At 46.2% G+C, this 18844-nt stretch overlaps 1 protein-coding gene across 1 annotated transcript; it reads left to right on the plus strand.

The window, feature by feature from the left end:
• Nucleotides 1–3602: 3602 nt before the first annotated feature.
• On the plus strand, nt 3603–7677 carry MPZ (myelin protein zero; the record flags this gene model as incomplete). Its single annotated transcript, XM_081224828.1, is given in 7 exon segments — nt 3603–3715; nt 6064–6230; nt 6473–6686; nt 6929–7064; nt 7222–7282; nt 7384–7482; nt 7486–7677. Coding segments are annotated over 7 exon segments (936 nt in total). The 5' UTR covers nt 3603–3648.
• Between the last annotated feature and the right edge of the window lie 11167 nt (nt 7678–18844).

Below are 18844 nucleotides of genomic sequence, written 5' to 3' on the forward strand. Positions count from 1 at the left end.
GGATTGGGAGCTTCCCCGGCTCAGCCCTAGTTCCGACTCTTCGCAGGTCTCCTGTGCGCAGTTAGTCTCTGACCCCGCCTCTCTCAGCGGACTTGTAAAAAGTGACAAGTTTTTCGCAGAGCTGCCGCTGGCTCAAATTCTGCAGTCTACGTTTTACCTTTTTGTTTTTAGAGGTGCTTCACAGGTAGCACCTCTAAAAACACACTCATTTTTGTTTAGCACCACAAAGCAGAGGACTTACCCAGATTCTTCACTGAGGACTTCTCAGTCTAGTTTCACGCCTTCCTCCTCCCAGGTGGGACTAAAAAGTATTATAGGGTGACTGAGACATGCAGGGAAAAAGATACTTTCGGCTTGCAGCAACATGGATGAACCAAAAGATTATCATACTAAAGTAAGTCAGAAAGAAAAAGACAAATAACATGATATCACATATATGTGGACTCTAAAATATGGTACAACTGAATTTATTTACAGAACAGAAACAGACATAGAAAACAAACAAACATAGATACCAAAGGGGAAAGGAGGAGGGATAAATTAGGAGTTTGGGATTAGCAGATACAAACTACTATGTATAAAATAGGAACCAACAAGGTCTTACTGTATGGCACGGGAAACTTATTCAGTATCCTGTAATAAACCATAATGGAAAAGAATATGAAAAAGAATATATATATGACCGAATCACTTTGCTGTATACCAGAAATTAACACAACTTCGTAAATCAACTATACTTCAATTAAAAGAAATTTTTTTGTAAAGATACTTTGGGCTCCTTCCCATTCTTATGTGACCGTCTTCACCAATACAGAGACAGTGCACTAGTTGAGATCCGTGGGGGAGAGAACCTCTCAGAGCACCATTTCCGAGGATGCGGAGCGTCCTCTAACCACCTCGATTAGCTTTATGTCTCACAATTCCTGGGCTTGAGCTGCTGCATGAGCTAGATGCCCACTAACCAAAGACAACGCTCCCTTGTTCCTTGTTTCAGGGCTATGTGGGTGACACCCACTGCCAGAAGAACCTGGGGTAGGGGTGGGGGAGAACTCGCTTTGATTTATATACATAAAAACAGTTTTGAGGAACCCAAGCACAGCAATCACTTCCAGAGCACTTATAACATAAGGGAGAAAACAAGCAAGTGGAAAGGAACGGAAAAGCGCAAAAGTTCTTGAGCCTCTTTTGAGGAGGAAGGGTGAGGAGAAGTGAAGCAGACAGCCCAGAGCAACTCCTGTTCAGCAATAAAAACATATTCGTTACATTAATATTCAGATCTTATTTATATTTAGCGCTTATGTACTTTTCCTTTCAGGACTTAAATAGCACAGATTCATTTATTTCTGCATGAAATGAATATACTATTTTGCATTTCTATAATGCTGGCAAAGAAAGCACTTTAATAAACTTCTGGACTGGAAGGGACCTTACAGGCTCTCCAACCCGATTTTCTCTCCAGTGCAGGAATCTCCTCTGTAGTGCTGCTGACAGCTGATTTTCAAAAGTGTGTTCTAACACATTCGATAATGGGTACCTCAAAAAACAAGTTTCATTTAGTAAACAATTTAGTCATTAGGCAGTTGTTACGTTAAAATACAGTTTTCTGCTATTGATCTTCCAGTCATTGATCTTGCTTTGGCTCTTGGAAGCTTCACATTAAAAAATCCAATGAGGGCCTCCCTGGTGGCGCAGTGGTTGAGAGTCCGCCTGCCGATGCAGGGGATACGGGTTCGTGCCCCGGTCCGGGAGGATCCCATATGCCGCGGAGCGGCTGGGCCCGTGAGCCATGGCCGCTGAGCCTGCGCATCCGGAGCCTGTGCTCCGCAACGGGAGAGGCCACAACAGTGAGAGGCCCGCATACCGCAAAAAAAAAAAAAAAACAAAACTTGGGCTTCCCTGGTGGCGCAGTGGTTGTGAGTCCGCCTGCCGATGCAGGGGACACGGGTTCGTGCCCCGGTCCGGGAAGATCCCACATGCCGCGGAGTGGTTAGGCCTGTGAGCCATGGCCGCTGAGCCTGCGCGTCCGGAGCCTGTGCTCCGCAACGGGAGAGGCCGCAACGGTGGGAGGCCCGCGTACCGCAAAAAAAAAAAAAAAAAAAAAAAATCCAATGAATGCCTCTTTCACTTAGTTCTTCAAATGTTTCACTAACGTATTTGTCTTAAAACTCAGCTCTGACCATGTAGACACTCCCATTCCTAACCCCTAATACCATCCCCAAACCATCAGCAAAATTCTTATGATGTACAAAATTAAATCCACCCCCTTTAGTCTGTCATTTAAGGCCCTCCACAAACTGGCTTCAGCTTTCCTGTACAGACTCCTTTCCTCTCATGCTTGCTCAAGATGCCCCAAATCGAGTAAAAATGGAGGACACCAGATATGCCCTGAATATTCCCCAAACTTCACAAACCTGCCCATCACACACACACACACACACACACACACACACACACACACACACTTTCTTATCTCTTTGTCTTTGCTTTTGTTGTTCTATATGCCTAGATACCCTCACTGCCAATTTCTCCTTTTCAAAATGGCATGCATCCTTAAAGGTTGGTCCACATCTAATATTGCCTTCTAGACATGACTCCCCCTTCCTCTGAACTTCATTTATTAAATGAAAGTTATTGATATTTTTGTGTTTAATCTCTGTTACATAACTTAATTTTCCTAATGTAGCTCTATGTGCCCTCACTTATACTCTCAGCACTTTGTTCCTCAGTCTGCTATACCAAGCATCATGGTTTATTATATTTCATTGTTAATGGGTTTGTCCTCTGATTCTCCCCAAACTAAAATTTGAACTCCTTGAAGGAGGATCTTAATTTTTATTCCTCTTTCTATTACTCACATACCCACATATTCACATACTCATATATGTAGCTGGCTGGCACTCAATATAATTTTGTTGCCTTGCTCTTAACTGAAATGGACTTAAACTGCAGCATGAGGCAGTGAAGGACTTCCTGAAAAAAAGGGAAAGATCAAGGTATTCTTCCCTGGGTATTTTCCCACGGAAAAAAAGTTTTTTTTCTGGAAAGAATCACCCAAGATGCAGAGAGATAGGAAAAAAAAAAAAGACACCCAAAGGACTTGGTCATCTCAAGAAGCCTGTAATGCAGCCCATAGTAGTGAAGATAACAGGGATATCCTGTTTTGAAAGTTCTCTGGGGGAAACCTGCCTCTAACTCCTAGAGCTCTAGGGGAGCCACTCTCAGGCATGGAGGCTAGGGAGGAATCCCTTTTCATAGCCTTAGGATTCAGGTCCCTCCGCCCATCTGTCCCTCAGAGAAATGTGTTTGTGTCCCTTTTTCTGTCCCTCTCCCTCACCCCCCACCCCGACATTCCAGCCTGGGGCAGGGGGAGGCCAGCAGACACAAAGCCCTCAGTGTATGGGGTGGTATGTGTCCCCCCAACCCCTCCACCCAGAGGACACAATGCCCCTTCTGCTCCCTGCGTTCTGCCCCCCTCCTCACCACCTCTCAACTGCACATGCCAGGCTGCAATTGGCTACTGGCTCAGGACAGCCCCCTCATACTGGGGCCCTGGGGGATTTTAAGCAGGTTCCAGGAACCCCCGCTCAGTTCCTTGTCCCCCACTCTCCCAACCCCGCAGACGCTCCGGGCCCTAGCCCTGCCCCAGCTATGGCTCCTGGGGCTCCCTCTTCCAACCCCAGTCCTGTCCTGGCTGCGCTACTCTTCTCCTCTTTGGGTAAGTTGAGCCACCCCAGTCTGGGGGCCCCGGGGCCCAGGTTGTCTCTCAGCAACCTTCCCCCAGCCTTCGCTGTGCTCCTCACTGCAATCAAAGAAAATGTGAGCAAGAGCAGGAAGGTGATATTCTATGCAGAGAAAAAAATATATATATAGTTTGGAGGGAGGCTGTAACGGTAAAGGTGTTCTGTGAAGGGAAAAGGGGAAAGAGTGTAGAGAGTTTCCCTGAGGTGGACCTGACTGCACCCGGGTTGGGAACCAGTAACATGCCCCCAAAGCGGTGGTGAAGGCCTAGTAGGAAGCAATGTTAGAGCTGGGTAAGGAACATGTTCAGACATCTGGGTTCTTGTCCCTACTCATTCCCTAGTCGTGCAGAAGGTACCTTAACCTTAGTTTCCCTGAAGAGAAAAGTCAGGGAATGTGATCTAAGGAAGGAGCCCAAGGTTTGTGATCCCAACTCCTCTGATCCTTTGTCTCTTGGTGCCTCAGTTTCTCTCTGTGGATCTGTTGTCCGTTATGTGGGTGAACAGAGTAGAAGGGAGGTTCTATGAGATTCTAGGGTCTTGTCTCATCTAAAGCTATCTTCCACATAAGTTGACCACCCCCTTCCTTGCCCCACGGCAGATGTTGGGTGAGGAAGAGAAGTTCAAAGCAGAGTTATCTGAATGGATTGTTCCCTTCTCCAAACTGCCCTGAAGCCTAGTGCAGTGGGTGAGAAGTAGGGCAAATGGGGGGAGGGGAGGAAGGGCTGGTTAGAATGTCTGAGATTCTCTGCTGTCAGCTCCTTGAGTCCTAAACCTAGAAGCTAGACTCTTCTGGACTGTCCTGGACTATTCAGAGGTATCCTGAGAAAATGTTAAGGATAGGGAGTTGGAGAAGGGCGTGGTGAGGGAAATGGGGAGAGGGGATCTTGAAGTATAAGACGGAGAGAGAGTTCTGTCCCACTCATAGCACCACTGAACAGAGCTGAAGGGCAGTGGTCGATATTTGAACAGGAGGAATAGAAGTTAGATCCAATGAATAACCTTCCTTGTTACATTTGGGACACCCAAGAAGGCTCAAAGGCTGAGTCCCAGGAGGTGAGTCACTGGTATTGCATGCTGAGGTGGGAGATTTGGGACTATGGACCACGGGCAGGGGTGTGGGGGGCAGTGAGGGGAGGGGAGGCATGAGCCCCCAACATTGGTCAGTGGTCAGACAATGGGTCTCTATTTATTTGGTTGCTTCCTCCCCCTCCCATAGAACAAAAGGGTCTACAGTTGCCCCCAGCCAGGGCCAGCCCACACACATAATCTCCCTGGAATGGCCTTGTGTGGGTGAGCCTTGGGAGTGGCACTGGGCCGAAATGGCCAAGAGGAGGGTGAGGAGGGTCAAACCAGAACCACAAGGGGCTCAAATGCAGAGTCATCTGAGCTTTGGGCTTGGGGGTCCTGCTCTGAATCAAGCTTCCCCTGAGAGGGATATGAGGTCCTTCCCTCCGTGACACCCCCCCCACCAGTCAAGAGCAGCTGTATGGCAGTCAGGGATTCAGCAATGAAAACAGCTGGGTCAGGGAAGAAGACTTACATTCTCTAGTTATCTTCAATTTTTCTGCAAGACATTTGAGTTTGTTGTACTGTGAAATACTATGTAGCTGTTAAAAATAATATTGATCTGTACGCATCCAAGTGGAACACTCCCAACAGATACATATATTCTTTTTATACATATGTTCTTAAGCAAAAAAAAGTAGATTATAATGCAATGTATGTTAAAAAAAAAGAAAGAAAGAAAAGAAAGCCCAGAGAAAGAAGCTATTTCTTATAAGTATATGTGTATCTTGAGTTTATATTGAGTCTGACACATAGAAAATGGTTACACATTAAACTGATAACATTGGTAATATCTGGGAGGGGACTACAGGAAAGGAATTGGTCAAGAGAGACTTTATCTCTCTTTATCTCTATTGCTTGAATAGTTACAAGAAGAATGCACTATGTGTTACCTGTATAATTTATAATAAGTTTTAAAAATTGTAAAGCCTGCATCTAAGGGACAGCTTAAGAATTAGATACTGACCCAAAGGGAAAGTTAGACTTGGAGACAGAATTCAACTTCTGGAAGTCCTCAGGAGAATTCTGGTACTGCTGATTTCATTTCCTCTATGAACACGCTGAAGAGCTTGAACCAACACAGCATTTCCACTCATCTATTCAATTAGGCGAGACAGACCTGGACCTCAGAATTCGTCATTTCTGTCCCAGTCTTTTCTATGGCCTCTGACTCAGGCTTGACTTCCGATTGATCTCACTTCCTCTATATCTCTTTTTGGGCCCACATGTGCATCTGATTCCCCCTCTATGTTTGCAGTGCTCTCCCCAGCCCAGGCCATTGTGGTTTACACGGACAAGGAGGTCCACGGTGCTGTGGGCTCCCAGGTGACCCTGCACTGCTCCTTCTGGTCCAGTGAGTGGGTCTCAGATGACATCTCCTTCACCTGGCGCTACCAGCCAGAAGGAGGCCGCGATGCCATCTCGGTGAGTGCCTGGGGGGAATCCTGAGATTGTATAACAGAAAGGGTGCTTCAAAGAACCACAGAAAAGAGAACTTGGGCTAAGGAAGGGGAAATCCTTTATGAGCCATAACCCCATCGTTGGCAAGGTAAGTGGCAATCTTTGTCACACTGACTAGGGCTGAACCCCTTCCCAGCATTACCCTCACCAGCCCAGAATCCCTCACCTTGAAGCTAGAAATACATGCTTCCCCTCATTCCTCATAGATCTTCCACTATGCCAAGGGACAACCCTACATCGATGAGGTGGGGACCTTCAAAGAGCGCATTCAGTGGGTAGGGGACCCTCTCTGGAAGGATGGCTCCATTGTCATACACAACCTGGACTATAGTGACAACGGCACTTTCACCTGTGACGTCAAAAACCCACCAGACATAGTGGGCAAGACCTCTCAGGTCACGCTCTATGTCTTTGAAAAAGGTGTGAGAGGAGGTGGGATGTGGTTATGGGAGGGAGTTCAGAGAGGGGGTCGGGCCTCCCTGAGAGGCTGGGGGAAGGGGCAAAATGCCGGGGCTAATGCCCCTCAGGCTCTGGGAGAGCGGGGAGAAGGCAGCCTTGGTTGGGATGTCTTACAACCCAAACCGTAGGGAATAGGTGTGGGGCTAGGAACCAAAGATACTTGTCCCTGCTCATTCCCCCACTTCTTTTCCTTCCCCTTTTAGTGCCTACTAGGTACGGGGTGGTGCTGGGAGCCGTGATCGGGGGTGTTTTGGGGGGTGTTCTATTGCTGCTGCTGCTTTTCTACCTGATTCGGTACTGCTGGCTACGCAGGCAGGCGGCCCTGCAGAGGAGACTCAGGTAAGGGGCGGAGCCGACTCCCCTTCCCCAACCCACTACTCCCCATCTGGGCGGAGACTAACCCAATGGGTGGGAGGGCCAAAGGGAAAAGGAAGCCTTGACCCCTCCGTGAGGGGCTCCAACAGGGCCAAATCCATAGCACCCCCTTTGCCTGCAGTGCCATGGAGAAGGGGAAATTGCACAAGTCTGTGAAGGACTCGTCGAAGCGCGGCCGGCAGGTTAGCGGGACTTGGGGTGCCTCCGGGCAGCAGTCAGGGGCAGGATGGGAACAGTCAAGCCCCACCAGACCGGTGACTGATGCGTGCACTCCTCCCCACAGACGCCAGTGCTGTATGCCATGCTGGACCACAGCAGAAGCACCAAAGCTGCCAGTGAGAAGAAGACTAAAGGGTTGGGGGAGTCTCGCAAGGATAAGAAATAGCGGTTAGCGGGCCGGGCGGGGGGTAAGGGGTCAGGGGCGGAGGTTTCCAAAGGCTCTCAGATGGTGGTCATAGAGATGGAGCTACGAAAGGATGAGCAGAGCTCGGAGCTCCGGCCTGCTGTCAAGTCCCCCAGCAGAACCAGCCTCAAGAACGCCCTCAAGAACATGATGGGCCTGGACTCAGAAAAGTGATCACCCCCCCCACCAAGGCCCTTCCAGAAAAGGGGGACCTAGGCTCCTCTATCCTCCGTCTAGGTGCTTTCCTCCTTAGCTCCCCAGCCCTGCCCTGCCCTCACTTCCCTTTGAGATGTAAGTTTCATTCCAAAATTCATTCCCCAGGCACTTCATATTCTCCCCCACCTTCACCCCCTGGCTTTCTGGAAGCCCAGGGCTCCATCCTATGCTTCACCTGCCCCAGGGACTGTGTGTTTGGTGCCCGTTCCTCTGGCGCTGAGAAGAAAGGGACCTTGCTACCCCCTGCCTCAACTCCAAGCCACCTGATATTCCCATCCCCTGCACCACCTAGCCTGTCCCTCTGACCCTCTTCTCTCTGACCCTCCCTCCCCTCCATCAGGTGGCCCAGCTCCAGACTCTGCCCTCCCAGCTAACACCCAGGTCACCCAGATCAGATTCTCCTTCAGGTTTTATTTAGGTTGTTAGTTATTTTTTATTTTTTAATCCATTCTTGTTTGTTTGTTTGTTTGTTTATCTGATCTGTGCCCATGCTCTACCCTCCCCCCATGACTGAGTACCAATGACGTCATGTGGCTTTGGCAATTCCCCACCCCCCATTAAATCCTTAACGGAGAGCCAGCCCAAGCAGAGGGACCCCTGATCCTCAAACCTCAGCTACAGGAATGGTGCCCCCTGACCACTTTGGAGCACTGTTCTGGGACTCAAGGCCACGGGAAAGGAGAGGGAGAGACAAAGGATCTTCATAGGTGAGGGGGTTGAGGAGGGGACAAATGAGCCTTAAGAAATAGCTTTTAAATAACCAAAGAAAAAGCAGGAAAAACAAATAGGAAACAGGGGGGAAAGGGGAGAGGCTGCACTCCTAGCCACAGGGGATTCTTAGGATTTTTCTACATTCTGTATATTTCTTCTCAAACCCCCAAATCTCCTTAAATGTTTAATAAACACTGACATTTCCAGAAGCTGCTGCCTCCATCTCCAATTTCCTCATTCTTCTGGGAATAATCCCTGCCCCTTTTCCCATCCCCAACCTCCCACCTTCCCCAATCCCTCTCCTCCCCAACTCCTTCTTCTCCCCAACCGGTTTCAGTTGTTAAGAATTTGATTTCATGGCATGGGGTTACATAGTATCATGGAAAGAACTCTGAAATAGGCTCATAAGACACATTCATACATTCAACAAATATTCAGTGAGTTTGTACTATAGTACACAGAGTTCGTACTATGTGCTAAACTGTGTGTCAGGCTCTGCGTTTACATGGGTTATAACAGATTCCCTCTTCACCAAGATCTATATTTTTAAAATATCACAGCCACTCACAAGCTGACCCAGGGCAAGTCACTTGGCTTAGGTAAGCCTGTTTCTGCATTTGTAAACAACTGAGATAATGATACCTGCCCTACTGAATTCCCAGGACTTTTGTAAGACTCATATGATTCCATCCTGTGTATGGAAACCTTTGTAAACTATAAATTGATATACAACTAAGATATTGAGGATCAGTCCTTTAAAGATGTTTCTCAATCTTGCCTAAAGGATTACTTTACAAACTAGCACTAATCTCATTCACCCCTACAAACTCATGCACACACAACTTTGTTTTGTTGGTGCATTTTAGGTATAATATTAATAGCTCATTAGCTGGTTTGTTGGTTTGCTAATGGTACACCATTAATATCCTGGAATCCTTAAATAATTATGGAAAAACATATATATCTTTTTCCCTTGGCGGTTACTGATAGCAAAAACCCAAGATTCTCACAAGTCAATTCTTCACCTTGTTAAGAGGTTAAAGACAAGATTTTTAACAGCAGCTTTGCCAAAACCCAGAGTGCTTCCATTTATTTCAAGGACTGTCTTCCATTTCTCTTAAAAGAAAAATTAACCCAAATTCTATTTACCTAATAGATTCCATTAGGTAAATACAAATGAAATCTACAATGAGATACCACCTCATACCCATTAGGATAGCTACTATCAAAAACAAAACAGGGCTTCCCTGGTGGCGCAGTGGTTGAGAGTCCGCCTGCCGATGCAGGGGACACGGGTTCATGCCCCGGTCCGGGAAGATCCCACATGCCGCAGAGCGGCTGGGCCCATGAGCCATGGCCAGTGGGCCTGCGCGTCCGGAGACTGTGCTCTGCAACGGGAGAGGCCACAACAGTGAGAGGCCCGCATATCGCAAAAAAAAAAAAAAAAAAAAAAAAAAGTGTTGACAAGGGTGTGGAGAAGTTGGAACCCTTGTGCACTGTTGGTGGAAATGTAAAATGATACAGCCCCTATGGAAAGTATGGAGGTTCCTCAAAAAAATTAAATACAAAACTACCATATGATACAGCAGTTCCATTTCTGGGTATATATCCAAAAAAAATTAAAAGCAGGGTCTTGAAAATATATTAGTACACTCATGTTCATAGCAGCATTATTCACAATGGCTGATATGTGGAAGCAACCCAAAGGTTCCTGGACAATTGATGACTGGATAAGAAAATGTGGTATATCTATACATACAATGGGGTATTATTCAGCTATAAAAAGAAAGAAAATTGTAACATATGCTACAACATGAATGAACTGAGAACATTATGCTAAGGGAAATAAGCCAGGCATAAAAAGACAAGTACTGGGATTCCCTGGTGGCGCAGTGGTTGAGAGTCCGCCTGCCGATGCAGGGGACACGGGTTCGTGCCCCGGTCCAGGAAGATCCCACATGCCACAGAGCGGCTGGGCCCGTGAGCCATGGCCGCTGAGCCTGCACGTCCGGAGCCTGTGCTCCGCAACGGGAGAGGCCACAACAGTGAGAGGCCCGCGTACCGCAAAAAAATAATAATAATAAAATAAAATAAAATCTAAATATTAAGCAATAAAATACAAGTATCTGAAGGAAATAAGCATATTCATTTAATCCTCAAATGGAAGAGGCCTTTAAATAAGACAGGAAGTCCAGAAATCTTAAAGGAAGTACATAAAATCTTGAACCTCTTTAATGGCAGAATATATTATAAATGAAACCAAAAGACACTTGGTAATTGTGGAGAAAAATACAACACAAATGAAATATCTTCCTACACATAACAATCTAATATCTCCCTTATTCGCATCTTCAGCTAGTGTCTCATTTCTCTGCTTCCCTCTATAGCAAAACTTCTTGAACAAGTCTAAGGCACTATCTCCTACCTCCCATTCTCCCTTCAACACACTGTCCCCATCACTCTACTGAAACTGCTCCTGTCCAAGGGCATTAATGATGTCCATTTCGCCAAATTCGATGGTCTTTTTTCAGTCGTCCTCACCCTTTCAGCAGCATTTAACATTAATGGCCACTTCCTCTTTCTGATAACACTTTATCTCTTGGCTTCCTTGAAACACACTAATGGTTTTTCTCCCACGTATTTGAAAACTCCATGACTTTTTTTTTTTTTTTTTTTTTTTTTTTTGCGGTATGCGGGCCTCTCACTGTTGTGGCCTCTCCCTTTGGGGAGCACAGGCTCCGGACGTGCAGGCTCAGTGGCCATGGCTCATGGGCCTAGCTGCTCCGTGGCATGTGGGATCTTCCCGGACTGGGGCACGAACCCGCGTCCCCTGCATCGGCAGGCAGACTCCCAACGACTGCACCACCAGGGAAGCCCTGCATGACTTTTTTTTTTTTTTTTTTTTTTTTTTTGCGGTATGCGGGCCTCTCACTGTTGTGGCCACTCCCGTTGCAGAGCACAGGCTCCGTATGCGCAGGCTCAGCGGCCATGGCTCACGGGCCCAGCCGCTCCGCGGCATGTGGGATCTTCCCAGACCGGGGCACGAACCCGTATCCCCTGCATCGGCAGGCGGACTCTTAACCACTGCGCCACCAGGGGAGCCCCCATGACTTTTTTAAAGTAGAGATTGAAACAACCAGGAAGACATCTTTTGTTTGTCTCACACGAAGTGTGTTTGTTTATTTAAATTAAGGCTACATTTGAGCGTCACAGGGCAACAATTATCTTGAACTGAATATAGTTTTTTTCCTCTAGATAGGGTCTGAATTCTCACTACTCTCATTTCCTTACCTGCCCAACCACCCTTAACATGAATTTGCTGCTCTGCCTTAAAACATCTAAGAAATTGGACAAATATTTATGTTTGGGAGTGAAGTTGGAGAAGGGAGGTAAAGTCAGACTACAACACAGAGCTTTTCACAGTTCCTCAAAGAGGCCACCAGTCATCATGTCCATCTCTGGCTATATTAGTTACTCCTTAAACCCAGAGTTCCACTCAATTTTTTGTTACCTAAAGATTAAATTGTGAAGTTCACTTCCAGCAACTAGTATAATAACATAAAAATGGGAAGAAAGGGAGAGATGAATAAAATGGTTAATTTAGACAAACACATATCTAAAACAAGCAAACAGAAAATATTCCAAGTTACCACAGTCCTCATTTCTGTAATTGGTCAAGAAGCCATAATTAATATCTATGAACTGCTTCAACTACTCATTCCATATTTCCTATGTCTTCAGCCAGAACTTCAGATAATCAGGGTTCTTTACCTGGTAGAGTGATCCAAACTTCCATTTCTGACTCAAGGTCTGTCCTATCTGTTTTTTTTTTTTGGTTGCTATATTAACATTTACTCTTAGGCAAGGAAGTACTAAGTGGTGCCCCAGAGAATCTCCTGGGTTCCAGAAATAGCTCTCCTTGCTCCCATTGTGTAGCAGCATCCCAACTTCCCCTAGGTCATCAGGATATATCACAGCAGCCAGCCAAGTAATTTTTTTTTTTTTTTTTTTTTTGCCTCTTGGTTCAGTGATGTATAGAGCCCAAAATGACCAGGTGGCAGTATCCTCTTCTAATTCAATGGAACCACTGTGTCTAATGGTAGAGGCATTCTCCTTCTGGAGACTAAGTCCTCCAAACCAGTAGAGTCCAAAGTTGCCACGAGAAACAAAAATTCTGTGAGTTGGTTATTAGGTGTAATAGTGAAAAAGCCACCCGCACTTTTACCCCGTGGCTCTGGAACCCTTCTATTCTGGTCATGGAGGAGAAAACACCATGTAATGGTCTCTGCTTCAAAGCATATATTGCATCTTGTAAGCCAGAACTTCATTCTTTCAGGGTATTTTCTCCGAATTGCTGCTGTGAATCTTCAGTAAACCATTCCACGTTTCAAATAAGCTTCTGCTTTCAGATGATGGGGTACATGGTAAGACCACTTAATTCCATGAGCACAAGCCCATTACTAAACTTCCTTTGCTATGAAATAAGTTCCTTGATTAGACATAATACTATGGGGAATGCCATAACTATGAATAGGCATTCTGTGAATTCCCCCAGTGTTGGTGCTGGCAGCAGCATTATGAGCAAAGGAGGCAAATTCATGTCCAAAACGTCTATTCCAGTGAAGACAAATCTATGCCCCCTCCATGATGAAAGAAATCCAATGTAATTAACTTGACATCAAGTGTCTGGCTGGTCCCCCCAGGGAGCAGTACATGTTAGGGACTCAGTGTTGGTCTCTGCTGTTGACATATTAGGCACTCAGCTTTGGAGTCATCTAGAAGATTTTTTTGTTTGTTTGTTTAAAGCATTTTTAAAATTTATTTATTTATTTATGGCTGCGTCGGGTCTTCGTTGCTGAGTGCAGGCTTTCTCTAGTTGGGGCGAGCTGGGGCTACTCCTCATTGTGGTGCGCAGGGTTCTCATTGCGGTGGCTTCTCTTGTGGCGGAGCACAGGCTCTAGGCGCGCGGGCTCAGTAGTTGTGGCGCTCGGGCTTAGTTGCTCCACAGCACGTGGGATCTTCCCGGACCAGGGCTCAAACCTGTGTCCCCTGCACTGGCAGGTGGATTCTTAACCACTGCGCCACCAGGGAAGTCCCTCTTTGCTTATTCTAAAAGAACCAAAAATTAGGAATGGTCTAAAGGAGGAACTCACCCCTGTTTTCGGCAACCTAAAACACGGATCAAACCAGTCCTGCTTTAATTCCTGTTGAAGCTCTCTGTGACCTGGGACAAATAACGTGACTGTGGAACCTTGAGCTCTGTTAAGTTGATATCTATCCTATGGTGCACTTAAAAGAAGAAATTGAGAATATATGTAAACCATGTCACTAAGTACTTGGCATAGAGTAGAAGCCCCATCCATGTTAGTTCCTAGTCATCCTCTTCCTCCCTTTTTTTCTTCTGTTCAGTTGAAGCAAGTGGGGAACCTCTCCCCCAGTACACACTCAGGCAGGAGGGCCTAACTTGCCCACAGGTCAGATCTCCGTCTACTACTGTCTGCTTCACAATTCAGACATCATCACAACACAGACATGATCCTTTTGTCCTGCAAAGGCTTTCCTTTCTAGGCATTAAGTGTGGCTTCCAGCTGAGTCCCCATTGTTTATCCTGTGGTCCCTCTCTGAGTGTTCAGCTCATGGTAAAGACTTACAGCTTGGCAGTAAGGTTTGGGGGCCTCTTTTAGAGAAACAAATGGTGGAGGCAGGGGAAAGATGAATTCCTGAATCTTCAGGCTAGTGCTGGGCATGGCTTTCCAAAAGCTTAGGGCAACAGTTCCCAAACCCCTCAGACACAGTGCCCATTTTACTATCCAGGAATGATATTCATATGTAAATATAAACTATAAACATAATTTCAAAAAGTAAATATAATACTCTAACCGTATTACAAAGGTGAAAAAAAGATTAATTTATAATAAAATTGTATTTTAATATGTAATGTTTAGGCATAACTACACTGGAAGCATATAACATAGTAGAGACTTGAACCTACACGTAGAATCACTGTAAATACAACAGCAACTAATGCAAACTGATAGGGGCATATGTATCAGTGACTCAAATACCATAAGCAGTATTGTCATTGATGACGTGGATTTCTGGAACGGTAAGCAACTCATGATAAAGTTCTGAACAAAACACATTATAAGTTCCTTCAATCTACATGTTAGTTGCATTTCTGAAAATCCAGTGTTTAAAATGGTGCAAAAAGTACTTTGTGTTCATATGTAAAATGAAGCTGTGATTATAACAGGTTTTTCACATTAATACACAATGGTATTTTTAAAAGACATGTGGGATGTGGGACAATTTTATTTTGTGCAGCACTATTCTGGTCATTGCAGTATGGTTAGCATCTTTCACCCCTGAATGCTCAATACCAGGAAACCCTCCCCCATCCCCACCCCACCCCCCTACATATCATGACAACCAAAAAAATACTCTCATGGACTTCCAAAACATCCCCTAGAGGGCAGTACATCCTCCTGTTGAGAACTGGCTTGGGGAATAAGTGAGACCTGGAGCCCTCCCAGGAGTTAGAGAAGAGTTTGGTTTCATTTCATGAGGCCCACATCTCTTCACCTTTATACCCTAATGTGAGTCTGTTGACTCTTCTTCCTTTTCTGGGCATGTGTATCAGCCCTACCTGCCAAGTTCTGTGCCCCATTTCTCTAGCCATTTCACTTCAAACCACCTTTAATTCCAGAGGGCCTGCCCCTATGTTCCTTGGAGCACCAGGGGAGGCAGCTGGATGCGATCAAGCCACTGACAGAATTCTGGGAGGAGTCTAGCAGTACAATCAGGTAAAGCCAGAGCTGGTGGTCCCCTAGAAATATGGGGGACCACAGAGGGTCTAGGTCTTACTTGTGTGGGCTATGAGGGACCAAGTAGATATGCCTGGGCTCAGCTAAGGGAAGCTTGGCCCTCTCTGCCCTCTAAACTAGTCTGAAGGACATCCTCGACAACAAAGCTCTCTACTCTTCAGTCATCCAGTCCCTCATCAAGGTGGTACAAAGAGCCTAGATTCTGGAGGCAGACTACCTGAGCTCTGATACTAACTCACCTATTCACTTGCTTTGGGAAGGTTATTTAATCTCTCTGTGCCTCAGTTTCTTCATATGTAAAAAGGAAATAATATGTCATAGGGTTGTAAGAATTAAATGAGTTTACATATGTAAAACTGCTTGGAACGTGGTCTGGCACACAGTACTTTACAAATCTAGATATTACCATTGTCATCACCATTCATGCCCTGCAGGTAGCATAAGGCTAGGGTGTTACCCCAACTTGGGGGACGAACATGATGAAACCTATATCAACGGAACATTACGTGCAGGTAATACTCAAGTGATCTGGGGGATATGGCCCTCTTGCTTCATTCTTGAAGATCTAGGTGATTAGGGAATAAGAAAGGCCTATTAGTAGTAGCAGTAGTGTTATACCAAGGGGAGACTAGAATCCTGAGAGCAGGAGGGAGAGCTGTCAATGCCACCCTAACCCAATGGCTGGAGGAGGGAAGTAGTCAAGGAGGGAATGAAGAAGCCTCTCCTGAAGGCTTGGGAACAGGCTGACTTTCTGAACATCCGTGGATTGTGAGTTTCTGCCTTTGCAGATCTGGACTCGGGGCTACCACCCAAAAAACCAGAACAGTAGGCACCAGTGATGTCCATCTTAACAAACCACCTGACCCATAAACCCTCAGTTTTCAGAGGCACAGATAGCAGATAATTAAAACTGGAAGACATCAGCTCACTGGAGAGTGATTCCAGTGAGAACTTGTTCTCAGGGATGAGTACAGCCCCTGCTCAAAGAAGCTGCCACTCCCACTGAAAACAACTCCAGAAATAAGGGAAACACAACAAGGGTAGACAGAGAGAGGCAGAGGTGGACAGGAAGGGAAGCTCCCAAAAAGGACATTAGGACAGGGGTTAAGTGTAAGAGTAAAAGATGGAAGAGATCAAAGTGGAAAAAGATGGCTCTATATTGGGGCAAGTTCAAGGAGAGGTCAAGAGCCCTACCCAGCAATGACACCAAGTCCCTGAAAGTAGGTTGTCCAGGGAAGCAGGATCCTTGTCCTTTTCGCTGCCTGAATTTCTCCCAAGACTTTCACCTCCAAGTTTGGGCTTTGGGAACATATTTCAAGTATCCCCCGCTCAGATCTCCAGACCTCTTTCTCTTTTGACAAGACTCTACTCCCAGCTCTGCCACTCCTACACAGAGAAAAAGTACCAAAAGAGTTATCAGTGATATAGATGTGACAACTGCATTTGCTTTCTTCCTCGACTGTTTCTAATGCGTGTGTCTTCTGCTAAACCACTTATTATGAGTATTCACCAATCCCTCAAAGACTTGTGGTTTTTGCTCCACAGAACAAAGCACTCAGGAATAATTTCTCAGTGATCAGTACTCAAGGATCGTGTCTCTGGCAGAGAGACAGAATTCTAGGGCCCCAAGGAGGAGTTACACATATGCCAGAGATGAAAGGCTCAATTTGAGTGCCCTATGGTAGAAGTTAAGTAGCCTGGGCAGAGAGAAACCAGCTTTCAGAACTTTTACTGAGAACTACTACTGGTCCAGCAAAAGATGCCTAAACCTTTCTTTCCCGTTCAAACTCTTTCCCAAAGCAACAGACTATGTTTTTGCTACCATGCTCTTTCTTTAAAATACACATGAGGACAAGAATAATACCCTGGAGCTAGTAGTAGTGAAGGGAAAAAAAACCATGCTCCAGATCAGTGTGGCAAAAAACGAATCAGCAGGTATCCTCCAAGCAGCAGAGTCTATAGGAGAGGGCTGGTGACAGAGAATGCCACTATTGCCCTAGCATCAGCCAACTCTCAGAAGCTCGTATCACCAGGAACGGGAAGTACCTGTTTTACTTTAGTGTTAATAGGGGCAGACCAAGGTGCAGTACAGTTAATCCCCATCTTGTGTCCACGGAACCAGAGAACAGGGAATCCTCCTGTTTTACCAGGACATCCTGGACACACACCTGGTGTGGCAATGAGGCTATCCTTTTAGTTGCCCCTGAGTCCAGGACTAAAAGCCACCATCATTACTATACTGCACTCAGAACAGATTTCAAATGTAAAATTTCCTTCTCGTCTCTGGCAACAGAAGAGGGCCTTCCCATGAATTACTGTTTAATCCTCCTGATAGTCTATAGCCATGGCTTGTTAGGCATGGATGAACTTTGTAATTTGGTTGCTTTCAGGGATATTGTTCCTTGCTTCGTATTCAGAGCTGCTGCATGGTCCCAGCTTCTGTATTCTTAAACCAGTACTAAGAAGTGAGGAGAGGGCTTCCCTGGTGGCACAGTGGTTGAGAGTCAGCCTTCCTATGCAGGGGACATGGGTTCGTGCCCCGGTCTGGGAAGATCCCACACGCCGCGGAGCGGCTAGGCCCGTGAGCCATGGCCGCGAAGCCTGTGCGTCTGGAGCCTGTGTGTCTGGAGCCTGTGCTCCGCAACGGGAGAGGCCACAACAGTGAGAGGCCCGCAAAAAAAAAAAAAAGAAGTGAGGAGAATGGGGGAGAGAAAGAATTCCTTGTTCGACCTTCCAGCATTTGGCTTCTGGTTTCAATGTATAGAAATCATTTCTCAGCAATGTAAGCCATCATTTTATTCATGGCTTAAAATCTTCAGCGTGACAGCGGTGCTCACTATTGACCCAGAGTCATCTGCTTCTTATCCTAAGTTTGATAAAACAGTGGGAGGGGAGGAGGGTCGTGGGAGGAAGACAAAGCAGGAGGGACAGCTAGCACAGGTCATTCGGGGAGAGGGAGGAAGGGAAGATCAGGTGTGTTTTCAGAGGCAGATCCACCAAGCGTGTGCTCGCTGGAAGGGGAAAGGGAAGGGGATGAGCACCCTTGTAGGGGAGCACCGGGGATGGAAATAGCAGCAGATAGAGACAATGTGGGTGGTGAATCAAGGTGAGGACAAGGTCAGGGAAGGAAGGTAGGAGAGGGCTTCGGTCTGTGTTAGTTTCCTGAGCCATCATGTAATCCGTGCAGTTGCTCTACCACCCTCCCTGAGGCCAGCTCAAGCTTATATTCGTATTCCTCCCAAGAAAGAACAGAAGTACAGGTCAAATGGCCCCACTTGAGGATTTTGTTTATTGTTTTCATAAGTATTAAACATGCTAAAATCACATAGAGTGGCTGTTCCACTTCTGCTCTGACTCCACAGTGGGGCAGGTGGGAACTACAAGGGTCACTTGGTTGTTGTGGCTTCTGGGGGTGGCTAGGCATGAGGGGTTAGAGGTAGGCAGGTTAACAAAGCCCCAAGAATTCTTCATATAGTTACCAGCAGTAACTTGTGTCCTTAGAGATCTCCTCCTCCTTCATTTTTCTTTTCTTCCCAAATCAACTGGTGATTTCCTTCCCAAATCTTCCCATTTCCCTGCCTGTGGCCCCT

The sequence above is a fragment of the Mesoplodon bidens genome (genome assembly GCF_964165515.1).
Source record: "Mesoplodon bidens genome assembly, chromosome: 2".
Lineage (NCBI taxonomy): Eukaryota > Metazoa > Chordata > Mammalia > Artiodactyla > Ziphiidae > Mesoplodon > Mesoplodon bidens.